Consider the following 27,615-nt stretch of genomic DNA (forward strand, 5'->3'; position numbering starts at 1 on the left):
AGAAATGCACACATACTGGAAGTATATATAGCATGAACAGACCCAGACAGATCAACAAGCACGCATACGTACACAGATGAAAGGACAGACAGAGGCAGGGGAAAGGCAGGTTGCATGCATACAATATACAGACAGACAGGGGAGGGACCTGGCGAAGGACCCCGTGTGGCCGAGCGAGGCGGTCTAAACTTGAAGCCAACGGGTAGAGAACTGAAAGTGAAATCTTTCCACATGCTTCCCTCCATGCAGCGAGAGTGGCCTACAGCCTGGCGACCCGCACACCCCACTATGAATCTGGACTAATCGCAATAGTAAAGCACCAACAGCAGCAGCAGTCCGGAAACAACACAGCGCCGCGGCAGACAGATCTGTGTCCCTCGATATAGACAAGACTGTACTGTGTCAGGACTCGGGTGGGCGGCGGAGAGGGGCATTTATTTTTGGAAACGGTGAGTTTAACTAACCTGCTGGTTATTTTTCAGAGAAGCGTAGGAACGAAGTCGGTTAACAACAACAACAACAACAACAACAACAACAACAACAACAACAACAACAACAACAGCAGCACAAATGTCAGTCCCACTTTATGCGCTCCTGCGCGCCAGCCCCAGCTGTGGAGATTATTATTGATCGTGCTGAGCGCTTCAGAAACAGAGGCGGTCCGATCGTCTTTTATTATTGTATTATTTTTTAAATTATTATTATTTTATTTTTTAGAAATGTACTGTTTTCTAGCAGCAAATTCAAATTCTGCTTTTTCTGCATGAGATCAAATGAAAGAAGCGTTGTTACTATTTAGTGCCGTCGACTAACAGTCCTCACTAGCGCTACAGTTGCCTCCGCACACTTGTTTGGACGTCGATAACGTCAGGCTGCTGTGTTAGTTACGCCGCTCCAAGATTGGCAGCTCTTACTTGAGTTGCCTTGATTTATTTCAGTTGTATTTATTTTATTTTATTTTGGAAGTCCTCGTTGTTCAGTCTAAGCAACGGGCGGTTGTAGGAGGGTGTCTGTGTTCGGGAAACGCCGTGGGAAGTTAAGGTATCGCAATTTAGTTTTATTTATTCACAAAAAAGTATTCAAGTGTGTATTTGTTTGCAGCTAAGGGTCTCGGTGGCCAATTAGACCGGAGTTGGGGGAGGATCAGCCCACGTCTGAGACAAACTAAACTAGATAAAAAATCTACTTCAGTCTAATACTTCGCAATTACAGCCTCGCGTTTTTATATCCTATTAGTGTATGGAGGTATTAGAAAAGTCTGCGAGTGTGTTTTGTTCAAACCAGCAATTGATAACAGCACAGCTCCTGCTACAGGAACGAGCGTGAGCATTTCGACCGAGTGCGGTCGAGGGAGCTGCCGGAGTTGCGCTGCCGATGTTTGAGTCGCGCCCCACGGAAACCTTCTGTACTGGAGTCCGGGGACTAGAGATGTGCTGTAGGCCGGAGGAGGGGCGAAAGTTGAACTTTTGATCGTGGAGATTTGTGAATATTCACCGTTTTGGGGCTCGTAGGTTATTGGAGTCGGGGTAAACCGTTACCTTTTAAATCCCCGTTGTTTGAAACGGATGACACGCAGCAAATGTAAAAAATATTCACACGATTCATTTCCTGTCGGGACTCCGCATTAGTAGCATGAATTGTATTAGTTTTTGGTGTTATTATTATAACCTTGGCTCAAGGCGAATTGCTTTCTGTATGTGTAAAATTGATTGAAATAATAGACAAAATGTTTTTTATGCGACACCTTGGACACTACACGATCAATATAAATTACGTGTGTGTCTGGATTTCAGCACAAGAATAATACAAAGGCCAAATATATCCGCGCAATTCTGGAGATAGTACCTGAAATGCACCTCGTATTTAAAAATGTGTTGTGATGCGTTTAATTCGGGACTAAACATTGAGCACACAAGTGATCATGCTTCTGTACACATTTCACATTTGAAAAAAGAAAACGCCCCCACCATTTTCTTTGGAAAAAGTTGAAGCATCTGCTAAAAATCTCTTACATAGGAGGCTTACATAGGAGGCCTGCTTTCATACCTGACCGGTGTGCACTTGTTTATTATTAATAATGTACATATCTCTGTTCATTCATTTTAGTTGATCACTGCTATATAAAGTTTTGTGTGTCGGTCAGCCAGGCTGTGCTCATTGACTATGACACACTGTTTATCCTGTGTGTTGATTAGTACACTGTTGATACTGTAAGGTATAGGTGTAATATACCACACTTTACCAAATAGCTGCACCATTTAGATTGGGAGGGACTGTGCAGTAGTGTGTGGCTGGTTTGGACGGGGGAGGATTGTGCTGATGTCGGCCCTGCTGGTTCTGTTCTGACTGGTTGTGTTGTTCTAGCAGACATGGATGTGGACAGACAGAGACGGCGGGAGGAGATTCAGAAAGCCCTGGGCTTCATACAGTAAGACTTTCCCTCTGCTTTCCTTGTGTTTGTCACTGTGTGTCTGTCTGTGAGGTTTGGAGTGTTAGTGTGTGTTTGTGTGTCCTGTGCTGTGTTGATGCTGACTGCTGCTTTTTGTGTCCACAGGTCCTCACTGCCTTACCCTGAGCCAGAGGGCTATGAGGTAACCATTGTGTGTCTGTGTCTTTCCCTCTCTCTCTCTCTCTCACACACACACACACACATATATAAACAATGTCCCCAACTCTTATTTCCTTGTCTGTCTACCAGTCTCCCTCTCATTAACTTCCATCTCTAACTGTGGCTTGCTCTCCCCTTCCGCCCCAGGCGTTTCTGACACAGCTGGTGTGTAACCTGCTGGACGAGGGGAACTGTGTGTACCGTGAGGGGGGCCTGCGGCAGGCGGTGGTGCACTACACCGAGGGCCTGAGCGTAGGGCAGTATGCTCGCACCGAGAACTTGCCCATCAACCCCGAGCTGCTCGAGTGCCTCTACGTGAACAGAGCTGCTGCACTCTATCACACTGTGAGTTAGCAATACTGTACTGTCTACCCCTCTACCACACTGTGAGTTAGCAATACTGTACTGTGACATGCATTCGGGCACTGTGAGTCAGCAATACTATACTGTTTACCACGCTGAGTCAGCAGTACAACGCACTGTCCCACACACTTGTGCAGTGCACTGTTTTGTAATGAACTGTACTGCACCCTCCCTCTCAGGGGGACTACACGCGCGCCCTGGAGGACTGTGACAGTGCACTGGCGCTGGGTGAGGGGGAGGGCAGCCGCCGGGCGCTGTACAGGAAGTGCCTGTGCCTGCAGGAGCTGGGCCGACTCCGAGAGGCCTACGACTGTGGTACCAGCTGCCTGCTCACCGCACCTCAGGTACAGAAGGGGGGGAGGGAGGAGTTCCCTACCTACAAGGGAGGAAGGGGATTGCAGTGGTTCATGTATATGTATAACTCTCCCTCATGTCTGTCTGTCTGTCTGTCTGTCTGTCTGTCTCTCCCCGCCCTCCCCCCCCCCCCCCCCCCTCTAATCTGCCTCTCATCATGTCTCTTTCATTCTCCAGGACAGACAGGTAGTAGAACTGGCCCAGGAGCTGGCCAACAAGTTGGGCCTGAAGTTCCGCAAGGCCTACATCAGCCCCCAGGTGAGAGTACTGCTGAACCCCCCCCCCCATGGTTGGGCTGCACAGACACTGGCAGTGTAGGATACAACAGCTCCCAGCCTGCCACACATCCCAGGTGTCCCTTTTGCATTATTAACATAAAGGCCAGTTTCACATATCTGACTGGGGGAGGGAGGGGATATGTTCTACCACCAATCAAACTGAACACAAACGGTCAAGTTATAGAGCACCACTGTGATGTGATTAGCCGGAGCACCATAGCCAACTCCAGCCAAGGCAAATGAGATGAACGCCTCACAGCTTGTTATAGAGGGATTCAGACCCTCCCACCGCCTGCATTCAACAGGTGGAGATAGGGGGAAGCCAGCAGATTTTAGTTGATTAAAATATGAATAAAACCAAAATAAAAACTGGAACAGAAGTCAGCATGGGAAGTTTTGTATGCTGGGAATGCAGCCCACCCAACTCCAGTGTACTCCTTAACTACTACCCCCTCCCCCTCCCCCTCCCCCTGCTTTTCTTCCAGAATGACTCAGGGACATCTGGAGGGGAGAGTAATGGAGAAACTGCACCCTCTAGTGAAGAGGTGAGTACTGCAGCCTCAAATCTGCCAGGAGTTGTGTGGGCCCATATAGTATACTATACTATAGTATACTATATCACTGGCTCCTACTAGTGCGATACCGAAGTGTGGCGGTTCTTGTATTGTGGACTCCAAAGAGTACCGGTACTACCAGGAGACAATCCTGTCATGATTAATTGCGCATACATCATGGCCAGCTCGAAAGACCAACATTTTCCTCAGTTTATAATAATAATTCTGTCAGTTTGATTTGGGATTATTTTGGTTTCTTGTGCAAAGAGGAGGGCCGGGCAGCTGACATTGGAAATGCAGAAAATGTCTAAATTCAGGCAAAAGTCAAACAGCATGTTTGTAAAATTGTTATTTCCTTAATTTAAATAACAATAAGAACTAAGCTGTTATTTCCGTTTAATTTATTTGGATAGATGATGCTTGTGAATTATGATGTTTTTTTATTTAGACTACATAGCTTACTGCTAGTGGGATCTGGGAATAACACAAGGAATTTTGTGAGGCAAATCGCCGCATGTTATTGAAAGAACAGCAGCAACATTGAGGACAAGATATACACATTAAAACACTAACTGCTGTACTAGTTTTCTGTAGTTTAACACTGAGCACTTTATTAAACCAGTTACTGTACCGGCAGTATACCTAAAAATTACGCAGTTGGAATGCAAAGAAAAGTTTTAAAATCCACCAAAACTAAAATTAAAGAAAATGTAGAAATGCCCCTATAAGTGTAATTGAAATATCATGTAACTAAAAATACCACGTTAACCAAAACACTTGATTTAGTGATTTAGTATGCTTTCCTGTGTCCTCAGTCATTAAAGTATACACCCATCTAAAACCAAAGAAACTCGAATGCAGGGCTGCCTTCAAAATCAAATTTCTATTGTTTTGGAGATTTGGTGAAAAACAAAAATAGGTTTATAACTTCCTATGTTCTGTTTTTATTACTGTTCAGTTTAATGTTTCGTTTCTGATTGTATTGTGGCAGTATCGAGTATTGTAATACTAAAATTAGTATTGGTATCGTGGAGCAAAATGTTGGTATCGCCCACCACTACTGGCTGCAGTCTGGACCCCTAAACTATACTGTAGTCCACATGTTGTTGCTGTGGGATAGTGGTAATGAATGAATTCCATTGCTGTGTGTGTCTCCAGGTGTCTGCGAATGGGGTGGAGTCTCTGGACGACATAGCGACAGGTAAGAGGGAGTGGGGCAGGTAACACCTGAGGGCACACCTGTCAACGCTGTAAGGATCCACATGCCTTCCTCTCTCCCCTCTCTATTCTCTCCTTCCTCTCCCTCTCTCCCTGTATGATCTGTTTTTCTCATCTCTCTCTCTCTCTCTCTCCCCCTCTCTCCCCCCCCCATCTCCCAGCTGATGCCCAGTGTATTCCCGCCCCCTTGGCCACACCTATCCCTGTGAGTGGCGATGATCCCTTGGCGACCCCTGATGACCTCAGCGTGACCTCTAACCTCCAGGGTCACGGGGGATCAGGGGGTGCCCAGGCCCGGGTGCCCTACTCTGTGCCAGAGACTGTGGATGACGTGCCGGACTGTGAGGTCATTGGCGACGAGATCGACACCTTATTAGACTGCATCCCCAAGGGGGCAGAAATGAGCATGGTGAGTGATGGCTACACCCAGCCAATTGCAGTGCAGAATTCAAGTCTGTGGATCTCTTCCCTTCCCCCACCCCCCCATTTCATTTGAAGGGTACCTTTAAAAACAAGGTGCTGCACATTTTACCTTGATTGAATGATCAATATAACACAGTGGTTCAAGTTCCTTTGTCAGCTTAACACTCGAGGGCATCGCCATATTGCCATTTATTTTGTAAGTTGCCTTGGACAAGGGCGTCTGCTAAGAAATAAATATTTACCCAGGTCAAAGGTCAATATGACATAGTATCATTGTCAGCCCTTAGGCGGAATCTTCAGAGAATGATATGCATGCCAGCATAGCTGTTGTTTCCCCATGAATTAATATTATGTAATTGAAGCCTCCAATTTTGTGCCCGATTCATTCTCGGAGGGTTAAATACAATTCTGTGCAGGTGACTATGAGCGATTAGTATGGTTAGTTTCCCATTCTCGACTACATGTACAATTCAGAACGTGTTAAAGCCTACTAATATAATTTAACATTGGATTATTCAAAACTAAGTTGTTACACTAATAATAATCTGTTTACTGTGTCGAAAGTTTTTTGCGGTACACATTCCCCACAAGTACACCCAATGTCCGGCAACTTCTTCGACCCTCCCGGTTTAAAGTCTGCGCCAGTAGACCTTTGACATCAAAATCAACCGAATCATTGCTGTCACTCTCATTATTCCCTAAATTTGGATTGTCTGCCGTTAAAGGCTCATACAAGTATCCAGCTGTTGAATCGGAATGTATTTCTTCATTCATATGATGCTAGTTTTGTTTATTTTATCACAATCTCAGTACTTACCACTACTTTCTTTACACTAGTTTCCATATACAGCATATATATGTACATCAATGACATGACGTCACAGCACCAGCACCATTTTAGTGCAGCGAAGGTTAGGGAGTCTTAAACTCACTGTAAGGACTTTGAACGGCTTAAACTACACTAGGGCTGCAGCAACTAATCGATAAAATAATTTTTACAAATAAAAAAATAAAAAAAACGTATAGCACACAAACTCCACCTCACCATATAGACACAAAAACAGAGTGCATGTTTTAATGTTAAGCTGTTTATTTGAAATTGCAAATATTTGTAAATGTCAATTTTTTGTTATCTGTGCTTAACCACGTTCTAGAATTCTGCCTACATCAGACAGTACATTCATGCTCAGCTCCTCCGTGATAGCTTCCATATATTGTCTGTCTATATTTAATTGCTCTGTTGTATAATTGTTCATGGTTATACACACAGATCATATGGTTTTCCACCAGCCTGTGTCTTCCTCCCATGTGTCATTGGTCAATGTCATTTTTAACGTGGTAAATCACGTGTAATAACTAATTTCATGGTCAGTGTGCGAGGTGGGAAAGGGAAGATGCACACTTGTTTTTTTCTCTTTTCACGCATGTAAAGATTGGGTGCATCATCCAGTGTGCATGTAAATATTGTGCTACTATGCATACTTGTATTGTCTCTCATCAGAAAAAAGTAATCTTACCTCCATAGTCCAGTATTGGACTGCAGTTGAAGCTATTTGATGTAGAAAAGCCTAAATTGAATGCATTTCTTGATTTTGCATTATTTATCAAAGCAGTTTAGCACCTTTCTGAAGAGTTAAACAACTTTGTGTTTTGAGAAAAATTTAAAAACACCTGTAGCTATATGCACTATATGCAATAAAACCCTTTATTTTTTGCACATATGCACATAAGTTGTTGTAAAGAGAGCATTGTGAAAAAGGAAAAACTCAACTTTTTTTGAATGCATTATTAAATAAAACTTACATTTTTAATTGATTTTTTTAAATCTGATTAATCAGTAGTAATTGACAACGATTAATCGATTATCAAAATATTCGTTTGTTGCAGCCCAAAACTATGCATTATTAGTAAATAGGCTGTTATTGGTTGAATATGTACAGCGAGGGGAAAAAAGTATTTGATCCCCTGCTGATTTTGTACGTTTGCCCACTGACAAAGAAATGATCAGTCTATAATTTTAATGGTAGGTGTATTTTAACAGTGAGAGACAGAATAACAACAAAACAATCGAGAAAAACGCATTTCAAAAAAGTTATAAATTGATTTGCATTGATTTGCATGTTAATGAGGGAAATAAGTATTTGATCCCCTATAAATCAGCGAGATTTCTGGCTCCCAGGTGTCTTTTATACAGGTAACGAGCTGAGATTAGGAGCACTCTCTTAGGAGTGCTCCTAATCTCAGCTCGTTACCTGTATAAAAGACACCTGACCACAGAAGCAATCAATCAATCAGATTCCAAACTCTCCACCATGGCCAAGACCAAAGAGCTGTCCAAGGATGTCAGGGACAAGATTGTAGACCTACACAAGGCTGGAATGGGCTACAAGACAAGCCAAGCAAGCAAGCCAAGCAGCTTGGTGAGAAGGTGACAACAGTTGGTGTGATTATTCGCAAATGGAAGAAACACAAAATAACTGTCAGTCTCCCTCGGTCTGGGGCTCCATGCAAGATCTCACCTTGTGGAGTTTCAATGATCATGAGAACGGTGAGGAATCAGCCCAGAACTACACGGGAGGATCTTGTTAATGATCTCAAGGCAGCTGGGACCATAGTCACCAAGAAAACAATTGGTAACGCACTACGCCGTGAGGGACTGAAATCCTGCAGCGCCCGCAAGGTCCCCCTGCTCAAGAAAGCACATGTACAGGCCCGTCTGAAGTTTGCCAATGAACATCTGAATGAATGAGAGGAGAACTGGGTGAAAGTGTTGTGGTCAGATTAGACCAAAATTGAGCTCTTTGGCATCAACTCAACTCGCCGTGTTTGGAGGAGGAGGAATGCTGCCTATGACCCCAAGAACACGGAGGTGGAAACATTATGCTTTGGGGGTGTTTTTCTGCTAAGGGGACAGGACAACTGCACCACATCAAAGGGATGATGGATGGGGCCATGTACCGTCAAATCTTGGGTGAGAACCTCCTTCCCTCAGCCAGGGCATTAAAAATGGGTCGTGGATGGGTATTCCAGCATGACAATGACCCAAAACACACAGCCAAGGCAACAAAGGAGTGACTCAAGAAGAAGCACATTAAGGTCCTGGAGTGGCCTAGCCAGTCTCCAGACCTTAATCCCATAGAAAATCTGTGGAGGGAGCTGAAGGTTCGAGTTGCCAAACGTCAGCCTCGAAACCTTAATGACTTGGAAAGGATCTGCAAAGAGGAGTGGGACAAAATCCCTCCTGAGATGTGTGCAAACCTGGTGGCCAACTACAAGAAACGTCTGACCTCTGTGATTGCCAACAAGGGTTTTGCCACCACGTACTAAGTCGAAGGGGTCAAATACTTATTTCCCTCATTAACATGCAAATCAATGTATAACTTTTTTGAAATGCGTTTTTCTGGATTTTTTTGTTAAAATGTTAAAATACACCTACTGTAAAAATTATAGACTGATCATTTCTTTGTCAGTGGGCAAACTTACAACATCAGCAGGGGATCAAATACTTTTTTCCCTCACTGTACTATGTTACACTATACAGCTGTGGGAAACATTGAAACCACTGCAAATGATCAGTTTGTCTGGTTTTACTATTTATAGGTATGTATTTGGGTAAAATTAACTTTTTTTTTATTCTATAAACTAACAACATTTCTCCCAAATTCTAAATAAAAATAGTCATTTCGAGCATTTATTTGCAGAAAATGACAACTGGTCAAAATAACAAAAAGATTGTGTTATTCGAGGTCTGACAACACAAAGAAAGTAAGTTCATATTCACTAATGTTTTAACTTAGGAAGAATTCGGATATTCAATATTTGGTAGAATAACCCTGATTTTCAATCACCGCTTTCATTGCATCATGGAATGCTCTCCACCAGTCTTTCACATTGATGTTGGTTGACTTTGTGCCAGTCCTGACGCAAAAATTCAAGCAGCTTGTCTTTGTTTGATGACTTGTGACCATCTATCTTCCTCTTTATCACATTCCAGAGGTTTAGGTTTTTAGTGGGGTTCAGGTCTAGAGATGGCTAGAGGCTGGCCATGACAGGGTCTTGATCTGGTGGTCCTCCATCCACACCTTGATTGACCTGGCTGTGTGGCATGGAGCATTGTCTGGCTGGGAAAAACACTCCTCGGAGTTGGGAACATTGTCAGAGCAGAAGTAAGCAAGTTTTCTTCCAGGACAACCTTGTACATGGCTTGATTCATGTGTCCTTCACAAAGACAAATCTGCCCGACTCCAGCCTTGCTGAAGCACCCACAGATCATCACTGATCCTTCACCAAATTTCACAGTGGGTGCGAGACACTGTGGCTTGTAGGCCTCTCCAGGTCTCCATCTAACCGTTAGACGACCAGGTGTTGGGCAAAGCTGAAAACTGGACTCATCAGAGAAGATGACCTTACTCCAGTCCTCTACAGTCCAATCCTTATGGTCTTTTGCAAACCTCAGCCTGGCTCTTCTTTGCTTCTCATTGATGAAAGGCTTTTTTCTAGCTTTGCACGACTTCAGCCCTGCCCCTAGGAGCCTGTTTCGAACCATCCTCGCCGTGCACTTCACACCAGCTGCCATTTGCCATTCTTTTTGTAGGTCACTTGATGTTATCCTACGGTTGTTGAGTGACATTCAAATGTGTTGGTGGTCATCCCAGTCAGTGGAGAGTTGTTTTCGCCCTCTGTCGGTCTGTAGCTTTGTTGTCCCCAATGTCTGCTGCTTGACCTTGTTCTTATGAACCACTGTCTTTGAAATTTTAAGGATGGAAGCAACCTGACACTCACTGTATCCCTCTGACAGTAAAGCCAGAATTGAACCCTTCTTTTCCTCACTCAAAACTTTCATTTTCAGCTCTTTTAGCATGGTCAATAGTTATTTTTTGATGACAATTACTTTTTAGGTACTACTAGCACTGGTTTTGCCATCAAGCTGATCCTATTGCAAGAGGATAGCGATGATCACAGCAGTGGTTTTTATACTTTTCCTCTTTAAATAACATTTGGTTCAGGTGATCACCTAATCAGTACCTCATTCATTAGAATGAGGTGTGCCTGTGTTGGAATTCAACAGACACTGGAATGGAATGGCTGCCATACATGTAGAGATGCTGATTTAAGACAAATTTGCAGTGGTCTCTTTCTTTTTTCCCAGAGCTCTATTACACTACAGTATGGTGCAGTATGCTAAATAAAGTGTGCCCTCTCTCTCTCTCTCTCTCTCTCTCTCTCCTTTCCACATTTTTCACAGCCTGCAGTACAGGGTGCCATCCCTACCAACATGCCAACCCGGATGTTGCCCCCCTACCCCCCTGCCGGTCCCAGCATGCCCCCACCCTCACCCAAACTGCCCTCGGCCTTCTTCGGCACGACGGTGGGCCAGCTCAACACGCTGGACTCCTTTGCTGGCCTGGCAGCTGGCGATGCCCCACCCCATGGCCCTCCCCAGGAGGCCCTGGATGTCTTGGACTCCTTCTGCCCCTCCTTCTCCTCTGCTGCTGCTGCTTCCCTGGTTGGGGTGGGGCAGGTAGGGGCTGTGGTCGGTGGAGGTGGGCTGGACTCGCTGTCTGAGTTCACACTGCCAGGTGAGTCAGGGGGAGTGAGTGGGGGGGTTGGGGGGGTAATGGGGAAGGGGAGGAGCTGTACTAAAGAACTTCTCCCTCTTCCCCCCCCCAGGAGGCAGAGTGACTCACAACCTGATCCCAGGCCTGAGGACACCTACTCACACTGTAAGCCTGTCTATATGTCTGTCTCTGTATGAACTGAAGGACTAGAGACAAGACCAGTGTGCTGTTATCTAATCATTCTCTCCCTCCCTCTCTATAGAATGGCCCAGGCTCTTCTCTCTCTCTGCTGTCAAGGAACCCCCTGCTGGCCACACATGAGTTCAGACAGGCCTGTCCAGCCTGCTACAGCCGCATAGGTGACCAGCCCCTCTTTCCACTTCTCTCTCTCCCTTTTCCTCTCTCTTTCTCTCACTCACTCTACCTCTCTACCCCCTCAGGTCCAAAGGTGATGGATTACCAATACCAGCCGGAGGCGGCACACCGTTGTAAGCGTGATGTGTTGCTTTGCCGACTGAAGGGGGCAGAGGACCCCACCTGGAAGCGGATCAGGCCCCGCCCCGCCCGCACTAACTTCCTGGGAGCCTTCGTGCTGTGCAAGGGTACAAGAGGGGGGGAGAGAGAGGGAAGGCTGGGAGGAGGGAGAGGGAGAGGGAGAGGGAGAGGATGTATAAGGGAATGGCGGATGTAGTAACCCCTCCCTCTCTCCCACAGAGGTGCAGGAGCGGCAGGAGTGCAAGTACGGGGAGAACTGCACCTTCGCGTACTGCCAAGAGGAGATCGATGTGTGGACGCAGGAGCGCAAGGGTGCGCTGAGCCGTGAGCTGCTGTTCGACCCGCTGGCCAGCACAGAGCGCCGGGCGCTGAGCGTCACACGGCTGCTGCAGCTGCACATGGGCATGTTCATGTTCCTCTGTGAGGTATGACGCCCTGCAGACTGCATGCCCCGCACCGTGCTACGCACTGCGTTCTATACTTCGTATACACATGTTCATGTTTCTGTGTGAGGTCCAACATGCTGCACACTGGGTTACACTATACACTATACAATGCACACTGAGCTACACTGTACACTGAGCTACACATTGCACACACTACACACGGATGTGTTCATGTTCCTCAGATGTATGTGCTCCACACATCACGCTACACCCTGTACTATATATACATACATTTCTCCCCCCTCTCTCTATGCAAATTTAAATTGAATAAAGCTTTATTGCCGTGCCTCAGTGCTGTCCGTGCTGCCAAGCGCAGTGATACTGTCCCTCTCTGCAGGAGTGTTATGACAGTAAGCCCCGGATCATCAGCAAGCGCTCCAAGGAGAACCTGTCCGTGTGCTCCAACCTCACCGCACGCCACCCCTTCGACGACAACAAGTGAGTCACCATGGCACTGCTGTGGGAGTGTGAGTCTCGGTTTGTATGCGAGAGTGTCTTGGCCCGTTTCCACTGGCGGACGCGTCGGAAACAATCCATGTACAGAAACAATAACTGCTTACAGTTAATATCAGAGTGCATTAAACACTTTGATTTCACAGGATCGGTGCAGTGCCGTGACTAGTTAAAATAAACTGAAGGATAATAATCGGATCGGTAGCAGTCGATGGTATTAATATTGTATGAACAGCTGGCTGGTGTTTCAGGCTGTGTTTTGTGAATGGTGTGCAGGACAATCCGCAGACAATCAGTTTGAAGGCGAACACGATTAGTTAACGTGTCCATTTACAAGCTAAATTAATGAATAAATAAATACAGCAGATCTGGGTTTCCCTCTAAAACATTAGGGACTGGTTTAATAAATGCGTCCATAAACACCATGACTGAGGTGTGCACACTTTCGTTTTATTATAACCTATATTGTAGCTGGATGATTAATGGTGAAACTTGTGTATTTAGTTTCAACTGTAACTTGCCCTGATTAAGGACGTCTGATAAGTAAATTATAAATAATTAGGCAAAAAGTATTGTTTGCAGTTACAAATCTGTAGTAAGAGTAATAAATGAAGTGAGTCACGCTGTGCCGTTTAAAATACATGTATACTAGCGCAAATTATGACGATAATAATAACAATACATATTTGCTATTTAGTATTATTGTCCCACATGGAAACGTATTCTTATGGGGATGTGCTTGTCTGAACATAATGTTGTCTACACGTTTAGCTCTTCCTAATATCTCTGAACAGAAACGTGTATTTATTATGCTGTTTACAATCATGTAAAGCACAAAGAATAAAATGGACACAAAAGTCCTCTCCACATCATGCTGTATCGCTCGTAGTGTTGTTCTCCGTCTTTGTTTTTAAAACAAAACACAAACCAAACCCACACTCACTGTTCCTCCCATCAGAGGGACGGACTTCACAGCGGCCTGGTTTTGCAAAAAAGCTCTGAGGACGTGTCTGAGGACGGACACATCCCGCACAGCATGGACGCTTAAGCCAGTGGAACCGAGGCATCTATGTCTGTGTCTGTTTGTGTGTGTCGGTGCGTGCTTCTCCACCTGCGAGTGAGTGGCCACTCATTAACAACACAACAAGAATTCGAATTTGATAGTGTTTCCTTCTTTTCCTCTATTCCCCTCACCCTCCTCTCCCAGGTGTCTGGTGCACGTGGTGCGCTCGGCCAATGTGCGCTACAGCAAGGTTCGTCCACTGCACCCGTTGTGCCAGTTTGACGTGTGCCGGCACGAGGTGCGCTACGGGTGCCAGCGTGAGGACAGCTGCTCCTTCGCCCACTCCGTCATCGAGCTCAAGTGCTGGGTGCTGCAGCAGGACTCGGGTATGAGGGGCAGGAGGAGGGGAGAGGGAGGGGGCAGGAAGGGAAGGACTCGAATAGGGGAACATGGAAGTAGAGGAAGAGGAGGGTGGTGCTGAAGACCCTGCTATACTGGACTGTTCTGTGAAAAAAATATAGTAGGATGAAGCCAAACAGTGTTGATCTAAATCTGTTGTCTATCTCTGTCTGTCTGTCTTCAGGTATCACACATGAGGAGATAGTTCAGGAGTCAAAGAGACACTGGCACCGTCTGGAGCAGAATGCACAGAGACAGAAGGTCTGTGCCTCTTTATTCTTTCTCTGTCTAGATCAGGGGTCGGCAACCCACATGAGTCAGAGACACGCTTCAGTTCTGGTCAACAACACTGCATCTACAGGAGCCACAATGCCAATTTGAATAACAGAAATACATAGACGTATTTTTTTATTTTATTTTTAAGGACAAACGGATCTTAACAACAAGCAACAATTTGCTGAAGCTTAGACGGGTCATTCATTTCATTAGATTAGTATCTTCTTATTTTTATCTAACGTTTCTAAGATTTTAATTGGAGGGTGTTAGCTACTATTTAAGCAGTGGAGCCCATCGATGCGGGATTTAAAATTTAATATATGACCACAACTGGAGTTATGCTTCCTGGGCCAAAGGTGATATTTTGTCCAGTAACCTTCCGCTAAGAAAAATAGTTCCCAATGTAATTCAAATGAAAAAAACAACATACTCGTATGGATTGTTTTTTTTATTTAGCTAAAATATCCTTATTTTAGTTACTATTCTGTGGTTAGGCTTTCTTATAGTTGATCTGGACATCTGGTAACTTTAGTCTGAGCAGTCCCTGTAGTATTCCATCAGAACTTGTAGGATTTCCTAACGGTCTTTGAGCTGCAAAAATTAGATTATAAGCAGGTTTACCTAGAATCGCCAATACATTTATATTTGTCTGATTTATAGCGTATTTGATCAAAGAGCAGGTTCTAGATGTGATGCATGCTTTGAATACAAGTCAAACAAAACTATAAAGTGACTTCTGAGCAGTGAGGTGACATTATACTTCCAGCTGTAATTGCGCATCCCTCCCTCTGCATTTCATCAGACCTGTCAGCTCAGCTCAGCAGAAACTATGATTGGGAAATGTAGATTATATTTATGTCAGCAAAACTTTACTGTTTTTTTTATTTGTATTATTATTATTTGTATAAGTAGTATTAGTATAATTATTGCTCAGTTTCAGTCCCACAATGCACTGTAATGATTGTGTAAACTAATTTGGAATGTAGTTTTCAGGTGTATTTTTCTTTTTTTCTATATTTAATATATTGGAGCATTTGACCAGTTGTAGTGCTTGTACTAGGTACCCTAATTTGAAATCTTGACACTTCCAGTGTAAACTATTACTGAATGAGTTTGACATCTTCATTACACTTCTAAATGAGAAGACAACAAAAAAATATACAAACTAAATGTATACTGACAAAAACATAGTCGCTGTTGGGAGCTGCATGTTAGGTGTTAATTTATCTAGTCTGTGTCTTGGCCTCTATCTCTTGCTTCACTCTCTCTCTACTGATTGTCTGTCTATGAAATGCTGTCTGTCTGATGTTTCTCATGTCCCTTGCTCTCTGTGCATTTCTCATGTCCCCTCTCTCTCTGTACGATGTGTTTTTCTCATCACTCTGTCTCCTCTCTCTTCATAGCCGTCCCATATGAATCACCCCAGTGCTCATGACGGTGCCGGAGGGGGGGGTGGAGGGGGAGGAGGTGGGGGGTGTGGCGGAGGAGGAGGAGGAGGAGGAGGAGGAGGGGGGGGAGGAGGGGGAGGAAAGACGAAGGGCCTGAATCTGAGGATGAAGTTCGTGTGCGGTCAGTGCTGGAGGGATGGCCAGGTCAGTGAGCCGGACAAAGCTCTGAAGTACTGCACCGCCAAGGCCCGGCACAGGTATACACTATACTAAACTGTACACACACAGTACACTACAACACACTATACTGCACCTCACCACAGTACTTTACACTACAGCACACAGTACAGTACTTTATACTTACAGTACAGTACATTTTGAGAATTCCATTTGACCTGAATGCTGCCCCTCTCCTTTCCCACTCCCCTCCCCCCATCTCAGCTGGACGAAGGAGAGGAGGGTGCTGCTGGTGAAGTCCTTTGAGAAGAAGAAGTGGGTGGTGGTCCGGCCGCTGCCATTCTCCCGCACCTACCCGCTGCAGTATGACGTGAGTGTCTGACCCCTGACCCCTGTGTGTTTATTACGACATGAGTGGCTGACCCCTGTGTGTGCAGTGTGTTCAGTATGACGTGAGTGTCTGGGCCCCACTGCGGCTGGTCAGCTGGGTTAGCACACTTGTGCTATGCTGTGTTTTGGGTGTTGTGTGTTCAGTGTTGACGTAGTGGGATTTTGAGGGTTCAGTGCTGTGTGTGGAGTGTGCTCCGTTGTGTGTCAAGTATGCCACTTGTGGAGCGTGCTAAGTGCTGACTGGCGGCGGTGTTGAGTTCCCTCAGATGTGTGTCCACGTGGTGAAGCAGAAGAAGTGCCACTACATTGGGAACTGCTCGTTCGCGCACAGCCCAGAGGAGAGGGACGTCTGGACATACATGAAGAACAACAGCTGTTAGTGTCTCTATCCGTGCTGCTCTTTTGCTTCCCTCCATCTGTCTCTGTCTCTTTCCCTCCCTCCCTCTGTCTTTCCCTCTGTCTGTCTCTCTCCCTCCCTCCCTCCCTGTCTCTCTCCCTCCCTCCCTCCCTCTTGCTCTGTCCGTCTCTGATTTGTAGCTTGTGACAGCCCCCCAGAACCTTTCTTCAGGCAATCCGTGAGCTTAGCTTCTCTCTCTCCTCCCCTCCCCTCAGTGAGAGACATGCAGCAGATGTATGACATGTGGCTCACACTGACCAATCAGAACCGGCGGACGGAAGGCCCTGCGCTGACCCCGCCCCCCGAGGAGAAGCAGATCACCATGCCGACGGACTACGCAGAGCCAATGGTGAGTGGGACCCGTCTGTAGACGCAGGCTGAGGTCATACTGTAGCGCAGGGGTTATAAGGGACAGTGTCTCTCACTCACACACAAGGCTAGGCATTCCCAGTGTCACTGTGGTACGCTTGTGTCATATTGTGTGTGAGAGAGTCCATGGCAGCTTGAGGGTGTGAGTGGGAAAGTCTTTGTGTACCAGTATCAGTGTCACAGTGTACAAATCTTTGTGTACCAGTATCAATGTCACGGTGTACCAGTCTCTGTGTACCAGTATCAATGTCACCAGTCTCTCAGTGCGACCATGTCAGTTTCCCTGTGATTGTGTGTGTCAGTAGGTTGGTGACAGTGTGTGAGTGTCAGTATACAGTGTGCTGGTGGTGTTGTTGGCTCGTCAGTGTGAGAGTGTGTTGGTGACGGTGTGTCAGTGTGTCGGTGACGGTGTGTCTGTGTGCTGCAGAGTGGGTTCCACTGCCGGTTGTGTGGGAAGCACAGTAACAGCGAGAGGCAGTGGCAGCAGCACATCTCCTCTGAGAAGCACAAGGACCGTGTGCTCAGCTGTGAGGGAGAGGAGGGGGAGGAGGAGGAGGGCCTGGTCTGGACACACCGCTTCCCTGGACACTGCTTCTCCCTATGCACCAGGTAACACACTGACACACTACAATACTGGGCACGGAGATGCACTCTGAAACACTGTGCTGGGCACTGAGACAAACCGAAGCACTGTACTGGGCACTGAGATGCACTGAAACACTGTACTGGGCACTGAGACAAACCGAAGCACTGTACTGGGCACTGAGACGCACTGAAACACTGTACTGGGCACTGAGATGCGCTCTGAAACACTGTACTGTTCCGGACACTGCCCTGCACAGTCAGCCACTATTATACTGGGCAATGAGGCACTGTACTGTCCTGGACAAAGAGAGACTGCCCTGGGGCCGGTTGGATAAACATAGACTAAATCTTAGTTTTTTAGGTATACTAACGATACACTCAGTTAAAAACGCTGCATAGGACAGTCTTTCCTATGACTGGTCTTACTTAGTCAGTCGCACAATTCATTCTGGGAATATTAAGACACTTGAAGAAAAAGATAAAACATGGCGGACGCTTCTCTAAAACAGCGACTACTTCAGTTAACTGAAAATCTATGATGGTTGTTGCAATATAATGCAGAAAAATATAATATTTGGGTGACGTTTTCTGAAACTTGCACGAACGCACTCAAACACAAAGCGTGGGATAAAATTAGTGTTAACGCGCTTTGTGTGGGGTATGTAATAGAAGTGCAGAAACGATCTAAGTATATGCTAATTTAAGTGGAAACATCCAGTATTGGAGGAGGACCTCTCTTAAACTCAGCACCACAGAGTTTGTTTGATTTGGCAGAAGCCCTTATCCAGGATGACTTACAGGATACAACAAAAGTGCAAAAATATGGTACAGAATTACAAATCAGGCATAATACAGATACGAAATTACAGAAGTCCATGTAAAATATACACTTGGTTATTGAAATCTTTGGGTAGGGGTCTCTGTGTTTTGAGGGATTGCTGTGGGCGAGAGAGAGGAGTGTGTGTGAGTCAGAGGGAGGCTTCACCTGTCAGCATCAGTGACAGTATCCCATAGTCTCAGGACATCAGTTTCAATGGATAGATAGTAGTGCGCTCTCTGGAGGTTCGTTCGGTCTCCAGACCTTTGGAGGTTCGTCAAGTGACAATCATTGATTTATTTTCTATTATTAACCGAAATTGACAACGTTTGAATACTAAACCACACTTCAGATATCCCTCATAAACTAAAACATTAGATTTATTTGTCAGGGTTCCCATGGTCATGGAAAATCCTGGAAAAGTCTGGAATAAAAAATGGTTATGGAAAGTCATGGAAAATGAACAACAATTGGTAGGTCATGGGAAATAGCTACACATACAGAACTGTGCAAAAGTTTTAGGCAGGTGTGAGAAAATGCTGTAAAGTAAGAATGCTTTCAAACAATAGGCGTTAATAGATTATATTTATGAATTAACTAAATGCAAAGTGAGTGAACAGAAGAAAAATCTATATCAAATCCATATTTGGTGTGACCACCCTTTGCCTTCAAAACAGCATCAATTCTTCTAGGTACACTTGCACAAAGTCAGGGATTTTGTAGGCATATAGTCAGGTGTATGATTAAACAATTATACCAAACAGGTGCTAATGATCATCGATTCAATATGTAGGTTGAAACACAATCATTAACTGAAACGGAAACAGCCATGTAGGAGGAATAAAACTGGGTGAGGAACAGCAAAAACTTTGCTAACAAGGTGAGTTTGCGGAAGACAGTTTACTGTCAAAAGTCATACACCATGGCAAGACTGAGCACAGCAACAAGACACAAGGTAGTTATACTGCATCAGCAAGGTCTCTCCTAGGCAGACATTTCAAGGCAGACAGGGGTTTCCAGATGTTCTGTCCAAGCTCTTTTGAAGAAGCACAAAGAAACGGGCAACATTGAGGAGCGTAGACGCAGTGGTCGGCCAAGGAAACTTACTGCAGCAGATGAAAGACGCATCATGCTTCCTTCCCTTTGCAATCATAAGATGTCCAGCAGTGCCATCAGCTCAGAACTGGCAGAAAGTAGTGGGACCCTGGTACACCCATCTACTGTCCAGAGAAGTCTGGCCAGAAGTTGAGATGAGGGCTCTGTGACAGCCACATCATCGGGTCTGTCTGGGATTGCATGGAGAGAAGCAACTGAGGCTCCCTAAATCCACAGAAGGACTGTGGTTAGTTCTCTCACTTTCCATTTAGTTAATTGATAAATCTAATCTATTAACATGTCTATTTTTGAAAGCATTCTTACTTTATAGCATTTTTTCACACCTGCCTAAAATGTTTGCACAGTACTGTATACAGTCAAATGCATTTACAATATACATGGGATATAATGTACACTCTGATACAAAGTGACAGTTTCATGGTGCAGAATAAAATTGTATTAAATTCTGTTAAAATTTTCCTTTTAGTACATACTCTGTAATACATGTGGTTATTATGAATGTCATGGCACACAGTGGTCTCGGCCCGATATTATGTACACAAAGATTTCCAAGTCTTGGGAAAGTCTGCGTGAAGCGCATATACGCTAAGCACAACTCGTATATGCATATAGCAACACAAACAGACTTTCGGCGTTCTGCACAGATTCTCAACATAATTGGTTGCGTTCTTGTACTACAAATTTACTTTATTCTAAACAGAATCTGACCATTCAGCCACTACATTCACAGTATTTGTGTAGATTACGAGCAGAATGACGTAAATCCATGTATGCGATCATGACTAAATTGGTCAGGATCTGCCAGAATGATGATCGCCCTTTTGTATGAAATTAGTTAATAGTATAAGTTAATCAGAAGCAAATCCAAGTTATTTAGTAGGTGCAGGGTATAAGAAAATCCATATAAAGTAAAAAGAAAGAAATACCTGCACACTTACCACAGCTCCAATGCACAAATAAAAAGTATTTATGTAACCCATGCTTCACAGGCAAAAACTTTTCGATCTCCACAAGATTTTCATCAGGATATGGATATGCATATTTATTTAAAATCAAGTAAATAACAATATATATTGTTCTATTCAACAAATTAAATTTTATTTCAAAACCACAAAAAAGTTCTACAAAAGTTACCAGTATTTGTTTATCCCAAAGCTCACATTTGCTGAGTTTCTTGTGCCGTTTGCTTTATTCTGTCTGCACGAGCACTGTCCTCAATGCCACAATGCTTACCAACCTTTGTTTGTGAGCCAGTCATAGTGCGCGATATTAAACTCATGACCTCCAGCAAGCATCTGTGTGATGTACACTGCAGAACAGCTTCGATGTGAGTGCTGACAAGATAATGTCGTAATATCAAACAAGCTTGTGAAGTAGTGTGTCTTAAAAAATAATTACCGATAAGAAACTGAAAATAATTGTTTAAAATTGGTATAAATCAGTAAAATCCAAACTCCTCAAATACAAAAATTGGGTAATTAATTGGTGAAAATCATTATTTTTTTTGGTAGAAAGAGGGGAAAAAAAAAAAAAAAAAAAACTTCAGTTTTAAACAAAGCAGTCATCTAAAACTTCTCTAGCAGCATACAGGAAAGGATTACTGTAGGGCCCTACTGTATATTTGTGTATCGTAATGTATGTTTTTATTAATTAATTTAGTTGATTTATAGTAGTTTATATTCAAGGCAATTCAGAATTACTGCTAAAATCATTTAAAATACAGATGTTTTGTATAGTTTCTGCTGTAACATTTACACTACATATACATTGATCAGATAGTACTAGGTTTAATTTTGCATTTACATCTTTGTGTACTCTTTATTAGTTGATAGTAGCATGTTTTATTAAAGTGGGTGAAGTGGATGGCTTTAAGGGGAGGAGGAGGCCATCATGACAAAAGTTAATTGTGGTACATTTCCAACTTTCCAGCATTTTTGTTGTAAACTAATAAATAATGTATTCATGGAAAATAAGAAAATTGTCATGGGGGGAAAAGAAAATCAGATTTCCATGGGAACCCTGATTTATGTATAATGCCCATTGCTTAAATATAATGTAATCATAATCGTAATAAAAAGTCCCTCATTTGCCACTGTCGTGCCAGCAGGCATTGGGCCAGACCATTCTTAAACCATAGGAGGGGTACATCTAAACTATGCAGTAAATGCTTACTGTACAATTATGCAAAATGTTATAATAAACTTGCTATAGTATGGTGAATATAAAACACAACATATACACTTACACTAATCATTTATAAAAAAAAATCTGCTGATAAAGAGCTCAAACCCCCACCTGCCAGCATGCATGTGGACCACTGTTATTCTGCATGTTAGTTTTTTCTGTATCCGACATCTTTACAGCAAAGTGTTGTGCAATATAAATGGAAACGTAAAATAAAACTATTTTGCTAAATGCACAGAAGACTGAATGTTTTGGTAGGCTAGGCTATATCACGGAGGAACACTCACTCTCCGGTGTCATTTGACCAGAATAAGTTTAAATTAATATGCATATGCTTAACTTTGACACAAACTCTCAACTGAGAAGGGGGGTATTTTTAAATTTTAGTTTACCAAACTGTGAAGGTTACTTCAAGTATGGTTGTTTTTTAGATGATTCTGAACACGGGTATATTCATTATATATTCACTATTTCTGACAAATTAAAGTTAACGTGCATACGTCAATGCACATACAGTTTAATATGAGTGAGGTGCTCTTTTACAGGAAGATTAACATGTCATGCAAGTAAAATCAAATGCCTGTACATAAACTGTGCTTAAACTTACTGTTCGAGAACTTATTTAAAACTACAAGGGGAGGTTTTATTGTGTTCATATGGATTACCTGTAAAATAAAGTAGGATTTTCAGTCAGATCTATACACTAGTAGCTAATTATTTTATTATTATTTGTATTTCTTGGCAGAGGCCCTTATCCATGGCGACTTACAACATAAGTGACATACAAAGTGCAATACAATGTGATGTCATCAGCAACACTGTGCTGTGCTGCCCTGAGCACTGAGATGCAGTACTGTAATTGGCTGTGAGATGCACTGTGCTTTACATCACCTCCCCTGTCTTCTGATTGGCTCTCTGGTTTTGATTGGCAGGATGGAGGGCGGGGCCTGTCCGGACGGGGTGAGCTGTGACTTCGCCCACAGCCCCGAGGAGCTGGCAGAGTGGCAGGAGAGACGGGACTTCTTGCGGAGGAAGCTGGCGAAGGCGCGGGAAGACATGCTGATAGCGCCCACTGACAGCGACTTCGGGAAGTACAGCTTCCTCCTGCAAGACTGACACCCCCCCCACCTGCACTGCACAGCACAACAAGACAAACACACTCGCACACACAGCACACACAGAGAGAGAGAGAGAGAGTGAGACCGCACGCGCGCGCATGTGCGCGCGCGCACACACACACACACACACACACACACAAGACTGATACTGTAGGAAGTCCAGACAGACTGCACAGTTGGTGCTGACCTAAGCAGCACGCTGAAGGAGAAGCGGACTGTTCCATGTTCTCTCATTTGGGGTGGGTCATAAGTGTTTCCCTGTTAAGACCCTTTTGTCCAAAAGACAAAGTGTGTGTGTGTGTGTGTGTGTGTGTGTGTGTGTACACACAGTGCCCTGACAAGATACAATTAGCACATATACATACATGCATCTATGTACTGTATAGAGTCCTTCTGTGCTGGTGCGTGTGTATATGACAGAGCAGTCTCCTTCCCACAGGCCCCTGATGCAGGCTGCATCACGACCATTACCATAATTAATTCAACTGTTTGATAATGCAAATTCTTTTATTGTTATTATACTTCAGCAAACCATTTTAATTTACCAGTCAGATTAACCAGGGGTATTGCAGCTGGTGCGCACTGGGACTGCAAGCATCTTCAGTACGAATCTAACAGATCTGTAACACATCACATGACACACTAACACATATAACCGTAAATATATCACTCGTTTCTCTATATGGCTTCCTCCATCAAGACGTGTTGCCCATTTCCAGTCAGAAGGAATGTAATAGTGCGCAACCCACATATTTATGAATCATGTTAAAACGTGTGGATTATAGATCAAGATCTACAAGATCTATTTGAAATGCATCCCATAGATTTGAAATGTGTGCAAAAAGGAGGAGGAGGGAATGAGGAGGTGGGATGGGCATCTTTGTACCATGTGATAAAGAGACTTTCTATGTGTAGAGGGGCTGCCTCTCTGGATGCCAGTTGGTACATGGGTTGATTTGCCCAACACATATCGAGGAATATTCAAGTCTCGTGAAGCTATCTGGGTCAGCTCACGATCCTCAACCTCTTGCATGACTCCCAAGGGCGCCTCCCTCCTGCACTGCACCATAATCCTAGTCCCAGACAGCGCAGGGCCGAAGGAAGGCCAGGGATGGGCGTTCATAGGGCAGCTTTGGCTAAAATGAATGAACAGCATCAAAAACTGGACAGCCCACACTGCCAGTGAGCGGTCCAGTCCTGGTTTCGCTGTCAGCCGGATTGCTACACGGCATCCCCTCTCTCCCCTCCTCCTCTGAAACCTGTTGTGGTGCCCCCTCCCCCCACATTAGCAACTGTTCGTAGTCCAGAGTTCAAAGGGCGCCAATGTATGAGCTCTAAGATTTTTTCACCACAGCGCCCGGGAGAGTTCTGTGCAAGTGACTCACCCACACTCACTCATACACACCTGAACATTGTGTGTCTATGTGTACATTTGTATGTGTAGGAGTGTCACCAGTGCTAATTTTATTCTGACAGGGTGCTGTGTACACCTCACTGTGAGGCTTGTTATTGGAGCACAGAGCTCCTGTATGTCTGGGGCATCAGAGACAGGAACTCAGCGCCAGTCTTCCCAGTCTGTCCAGCACTGCACATCCTGACAACAGTCCTCAAACACTTTTTTTTTTAATCCTTTAGATTTTGTCTTGTGTTCCTGTGTACAAATTCTACATAAAGCCCTGTTCCTCAATTGACAATTGATTTTTGTTATTTTTATAATTAATATATTTTTTGTATTATTCATCAAACCATTTCAGTGACTCTGTGGAAAACATTCTCATGCACTTGTGCAGATGCATACAGGTACACACACACACACACACACATCACAGTATTTATTGACTGGAAGCATCAAATCACATGGGGAGGGAAGATGGATGGAGGAGGGCAGGGATCTCCTCTTTGGGGGGAACAAGGCAGCCCGGTCCCAACCCCCCCAGTTCTAGCTGGCAGGGTTCTGGACACTTCTGTTGTGAGTCCCCAACTTTGGACGTGACTCCCGGGGACGGTTCCCTGATTTCAGCATAACCATGGTCTGGGCAGCCCTCCCAAGGGCTTTGAGACGCACGAAACAAAACGAGGAGGTTTCCACCCCTGACTGACAGTCTGACTTACTGACTTTTGTTGGTTTGCATTCCTGCTGTGTTCACCATCTGCGGACGGGGTGTTTAGAAAGGGAACACAGGGTAGGAAGTGGCAGGAGGCAGCCTTCGCAACATAGTGAACAGCCTTCTCCAGTAAGGCATCTACACCTGCCTGCATATACCTGAATATATATATAGGCAACACTGCTTTAATCAGCCAGCCCTTGCCCTGATATATCATGAGACTGGACCCATATGTCCACACACACACACATACATACAGATATATATATATATATCCATTACAATATTATATGAGAACAATGAATAAAAACATCAGTATACTAATAATAATTAATAATAAATTTAGCTGTTAAGCTTAATTAAACCATAACCTTATCTTGTTATTGATTATATATTACCCTTTATTTTGTGTTATTGATCTGTATTGCTCTGCCCTATAATGGCTGTACTATGCAGTGTTAGACTGTAGATTTTCTGCTTGTTAGGGAGGGAGGTGGGGGTCATTCTGATTGAAGAATTGGTTTGTTTATGGTTTGTTCTTTCAGGGTGTGCATAGTGGGAGGAGGAGGTGGGGCCAGGGCCAGTGTCTGCACTGGCTGGTTAGAGGGGGTGCTCTTCTGTGGTTTTGTCTGTGCAGTACTGTAGTCTTCTGTACAGCAGGGTCTCTAGTCCTGTCGAGACAGTACAGTACAGCACAGTCTCCAGCCCTGGTCCTCAAGAGAGTGCTGTTGGGTGCTGTGCTGTACTGTAGCTCTCCAGCACCATCGCCGACCGCAGTGGAGGTGGCCCAGCTCTGACCGTGGTGTCAGACACTTCTTGGTGTGCACATGAACAGAACAGAGGGATAACTGCTGAAGGGAATGACCCTGAGTATTTGCTTATTTTTTGGAGGTATTCTTATTTTGTATTATTATTATTACTATTATTATGATTACAATTATTACTAAAATTATGATTACTACTATTGTTATTATATATTTTTTCGTTGCTTATATGCTATTGATATGTATATGTTAAATGCCATTCATAGCTCCCTTTATAGCTGTACTGTACTGGACTATAGAGTGTACAGTGTGTGGGCGTCTGTGGGTGAACCCTGTGAGGGCTTTGACACCCCTCCCCTGCACTTTCCTGTAGCCAGCTAGACCGATGCTAATTTATTCTCACTATAATTATTATAATGTGCTGTATTCCACCAGTTGATCAGTAGTTGATTCATTGGATGGGTAATTGATTCATTGGATGGGTATTTGATGGATTGAGAAAACAAGAAACACCGACTAGATAACTTTACCTCCTTGGCAGTAGCCAGTGTCACCCCCAGACGTCCACATTCACCTGCATTGCCTTATACTATATATATAATGATATCTATATAAAAATATAAAAAAAGTATTATCTTATATGTATAATCAATTCTTTCTCTATTATAAATATATATACTTATATAAATATAAACTTAGACACTTTAATTGGAACATAAACGTGGGGGGTGACTGGGTCTGTGTCGAATGGCTGTGGTTGGTTTGTACCAGTGTCTTAACTCAGACTCCATAGATATACATATACATGATTTCACCTCAGTGGAGGGAGCAGAAGTGCTCAAAGATTTACACTTACCCTCCCTCCCTCTGTCACACTTACACAAACACACACTCTTTCGCACACATGGACGGTCTCTCTCTCTCTCTCTCTCTCTCACCTTCCTCTGTCTCCACACAGCCCCACTATTGACATTCACACCATTACACCTTAACCAGCAACACAGTATCAAAAGGAAGGCAACCACCCAAAGGACACAGATGCCACTCTCACTTACGTCGCCACACAACTGGGTTACACTGGGCTGGGGGGGACCTGCAATCATGGGTCTGCCAGTGTTGTGAAACGGGCCCCAGCAATGCACAGCCATTCGATTACAGCTAGTTCCACCTCTTACCTAATAAAAATGTTACACAGAAAAGAAACGCAGGGTGGGGTGGTGAGAGAACAGATATCCAGCGATTTTCTTTATTTTCGATATACACCAAGACAGGGCGTGGAGATAATCTAACAGGTTTAAAAAGGAAAAAAAGAAAAATAAAAAACAGGAAAAATATATTTTTTAAAAATATGGAAAAAAATCTTTTTTTTTTGTGGTAGATTTTTATGTTTTCTGTTTCTCTTTTTTTCTTTTTTCTCCTCGTGTTGAAAATCACAATTTGGAAAGTGGTGGTGATAATTATGATGATGATGATGATGATGACAAATGGACCAAAATCTGAGATTAACAATAAACGGAAGATGTTTTAAATCCAAAAGGAGTGGGTTGTGTTTTGTGCTGACTGGTCAATCCCTCCATCCTTCGACTCACAGAAAGGAGGAGATGCCGAGATGGGGGAGGGAGGGGGGGATGGGATGGGATGGGATTGAGTGGATTTGTATGTTTACATCACTAATATAATCTCTCTTAAATTCAGATCTGTCTTGAATGTACTGACATGACAGGTGTGGTCCAGTGTTGCCAAAGAATGTTTTTCAAATGATTACATTTTCATAAAA

General features: G+C 44.0%; 1 protein-coding gene across 4 annotated transcripts; it reads left to right on the forward strand.

Moving 5' to 3' along the window:
• The first annotated feature begins 250 nt into the window (after positions 1-250).
• zc3h7bb (zinc finger CCCH-type containing 7Bb) lies at positions 251-27,374 on the forward strand. Of its 4 annotated transcripts, none has more exons than XM_066707242.1 (23): positions 251-449; positions 2,368-2,428; positions 2,555-2,591; positions 2,756-2,953; positions 3,151-3,315; positions 3,503-3,583; positions 4,089-4,148; positions 5,316-5,358; positions 5,537-5,784; positions 11,044-11,377; positions 11,469-11,521; positions 11,619-11,715; positions 11,797-11,958; positions 12,071-12,276; positions 12,635-12,735; positions 13,958-14,139; positions 14,337-14,413; positions 15,832-16,073; positions 16,258-16,363; positions 16,650-16,758; positions 16,996-17,129; positions 17,577-17,758; positions 22,784-27,374. In XM_066707242.1, the coding sequence occupies exons 2-23, from the start codon at positions 2,370-2,372 to the stop codon at positions 22,965-22,967; spliced, it is 3,060 nt and encodes a 1,019-aa protein (XP_066563339.1). In that variant the 5' UTR covers positions 251-449; positions 2,368-2,369; the 3' UTR covers positions 22,968-27,374. The 4 variants fall into 4 exon arrangements, with proteins under 4 accessions (XP_066563339.1, XP_066563342.1, XP_066563340.1 ...); XM_066707243.1 differs by lacking the exon at positions 251-449 and adding an exon at positions 791-1,041; XM_066707244.1 differs by lacking the exon at positions 251-449 and adding an exon at positions 1,968-2,053.
• Positions 27,375-27,615: the final 241 nt, after the last annotated feature.

The sequence above is a fragment of the Amia ocellicauda genome, chromosome 6 (genome assembly GCF_036373705.1).
Source record: "Amia ocellicauda isolate fAmiCal2 chromosome 6, fAmiCal2.hap1, whole genome shotgun sequence".
Classification (NCBI taxonomy): Eukaryota; Metazoa; Chordata; class Actinopteri; order Amiiformes; family Amiidae; genus Amia; species Amia ocellicauda.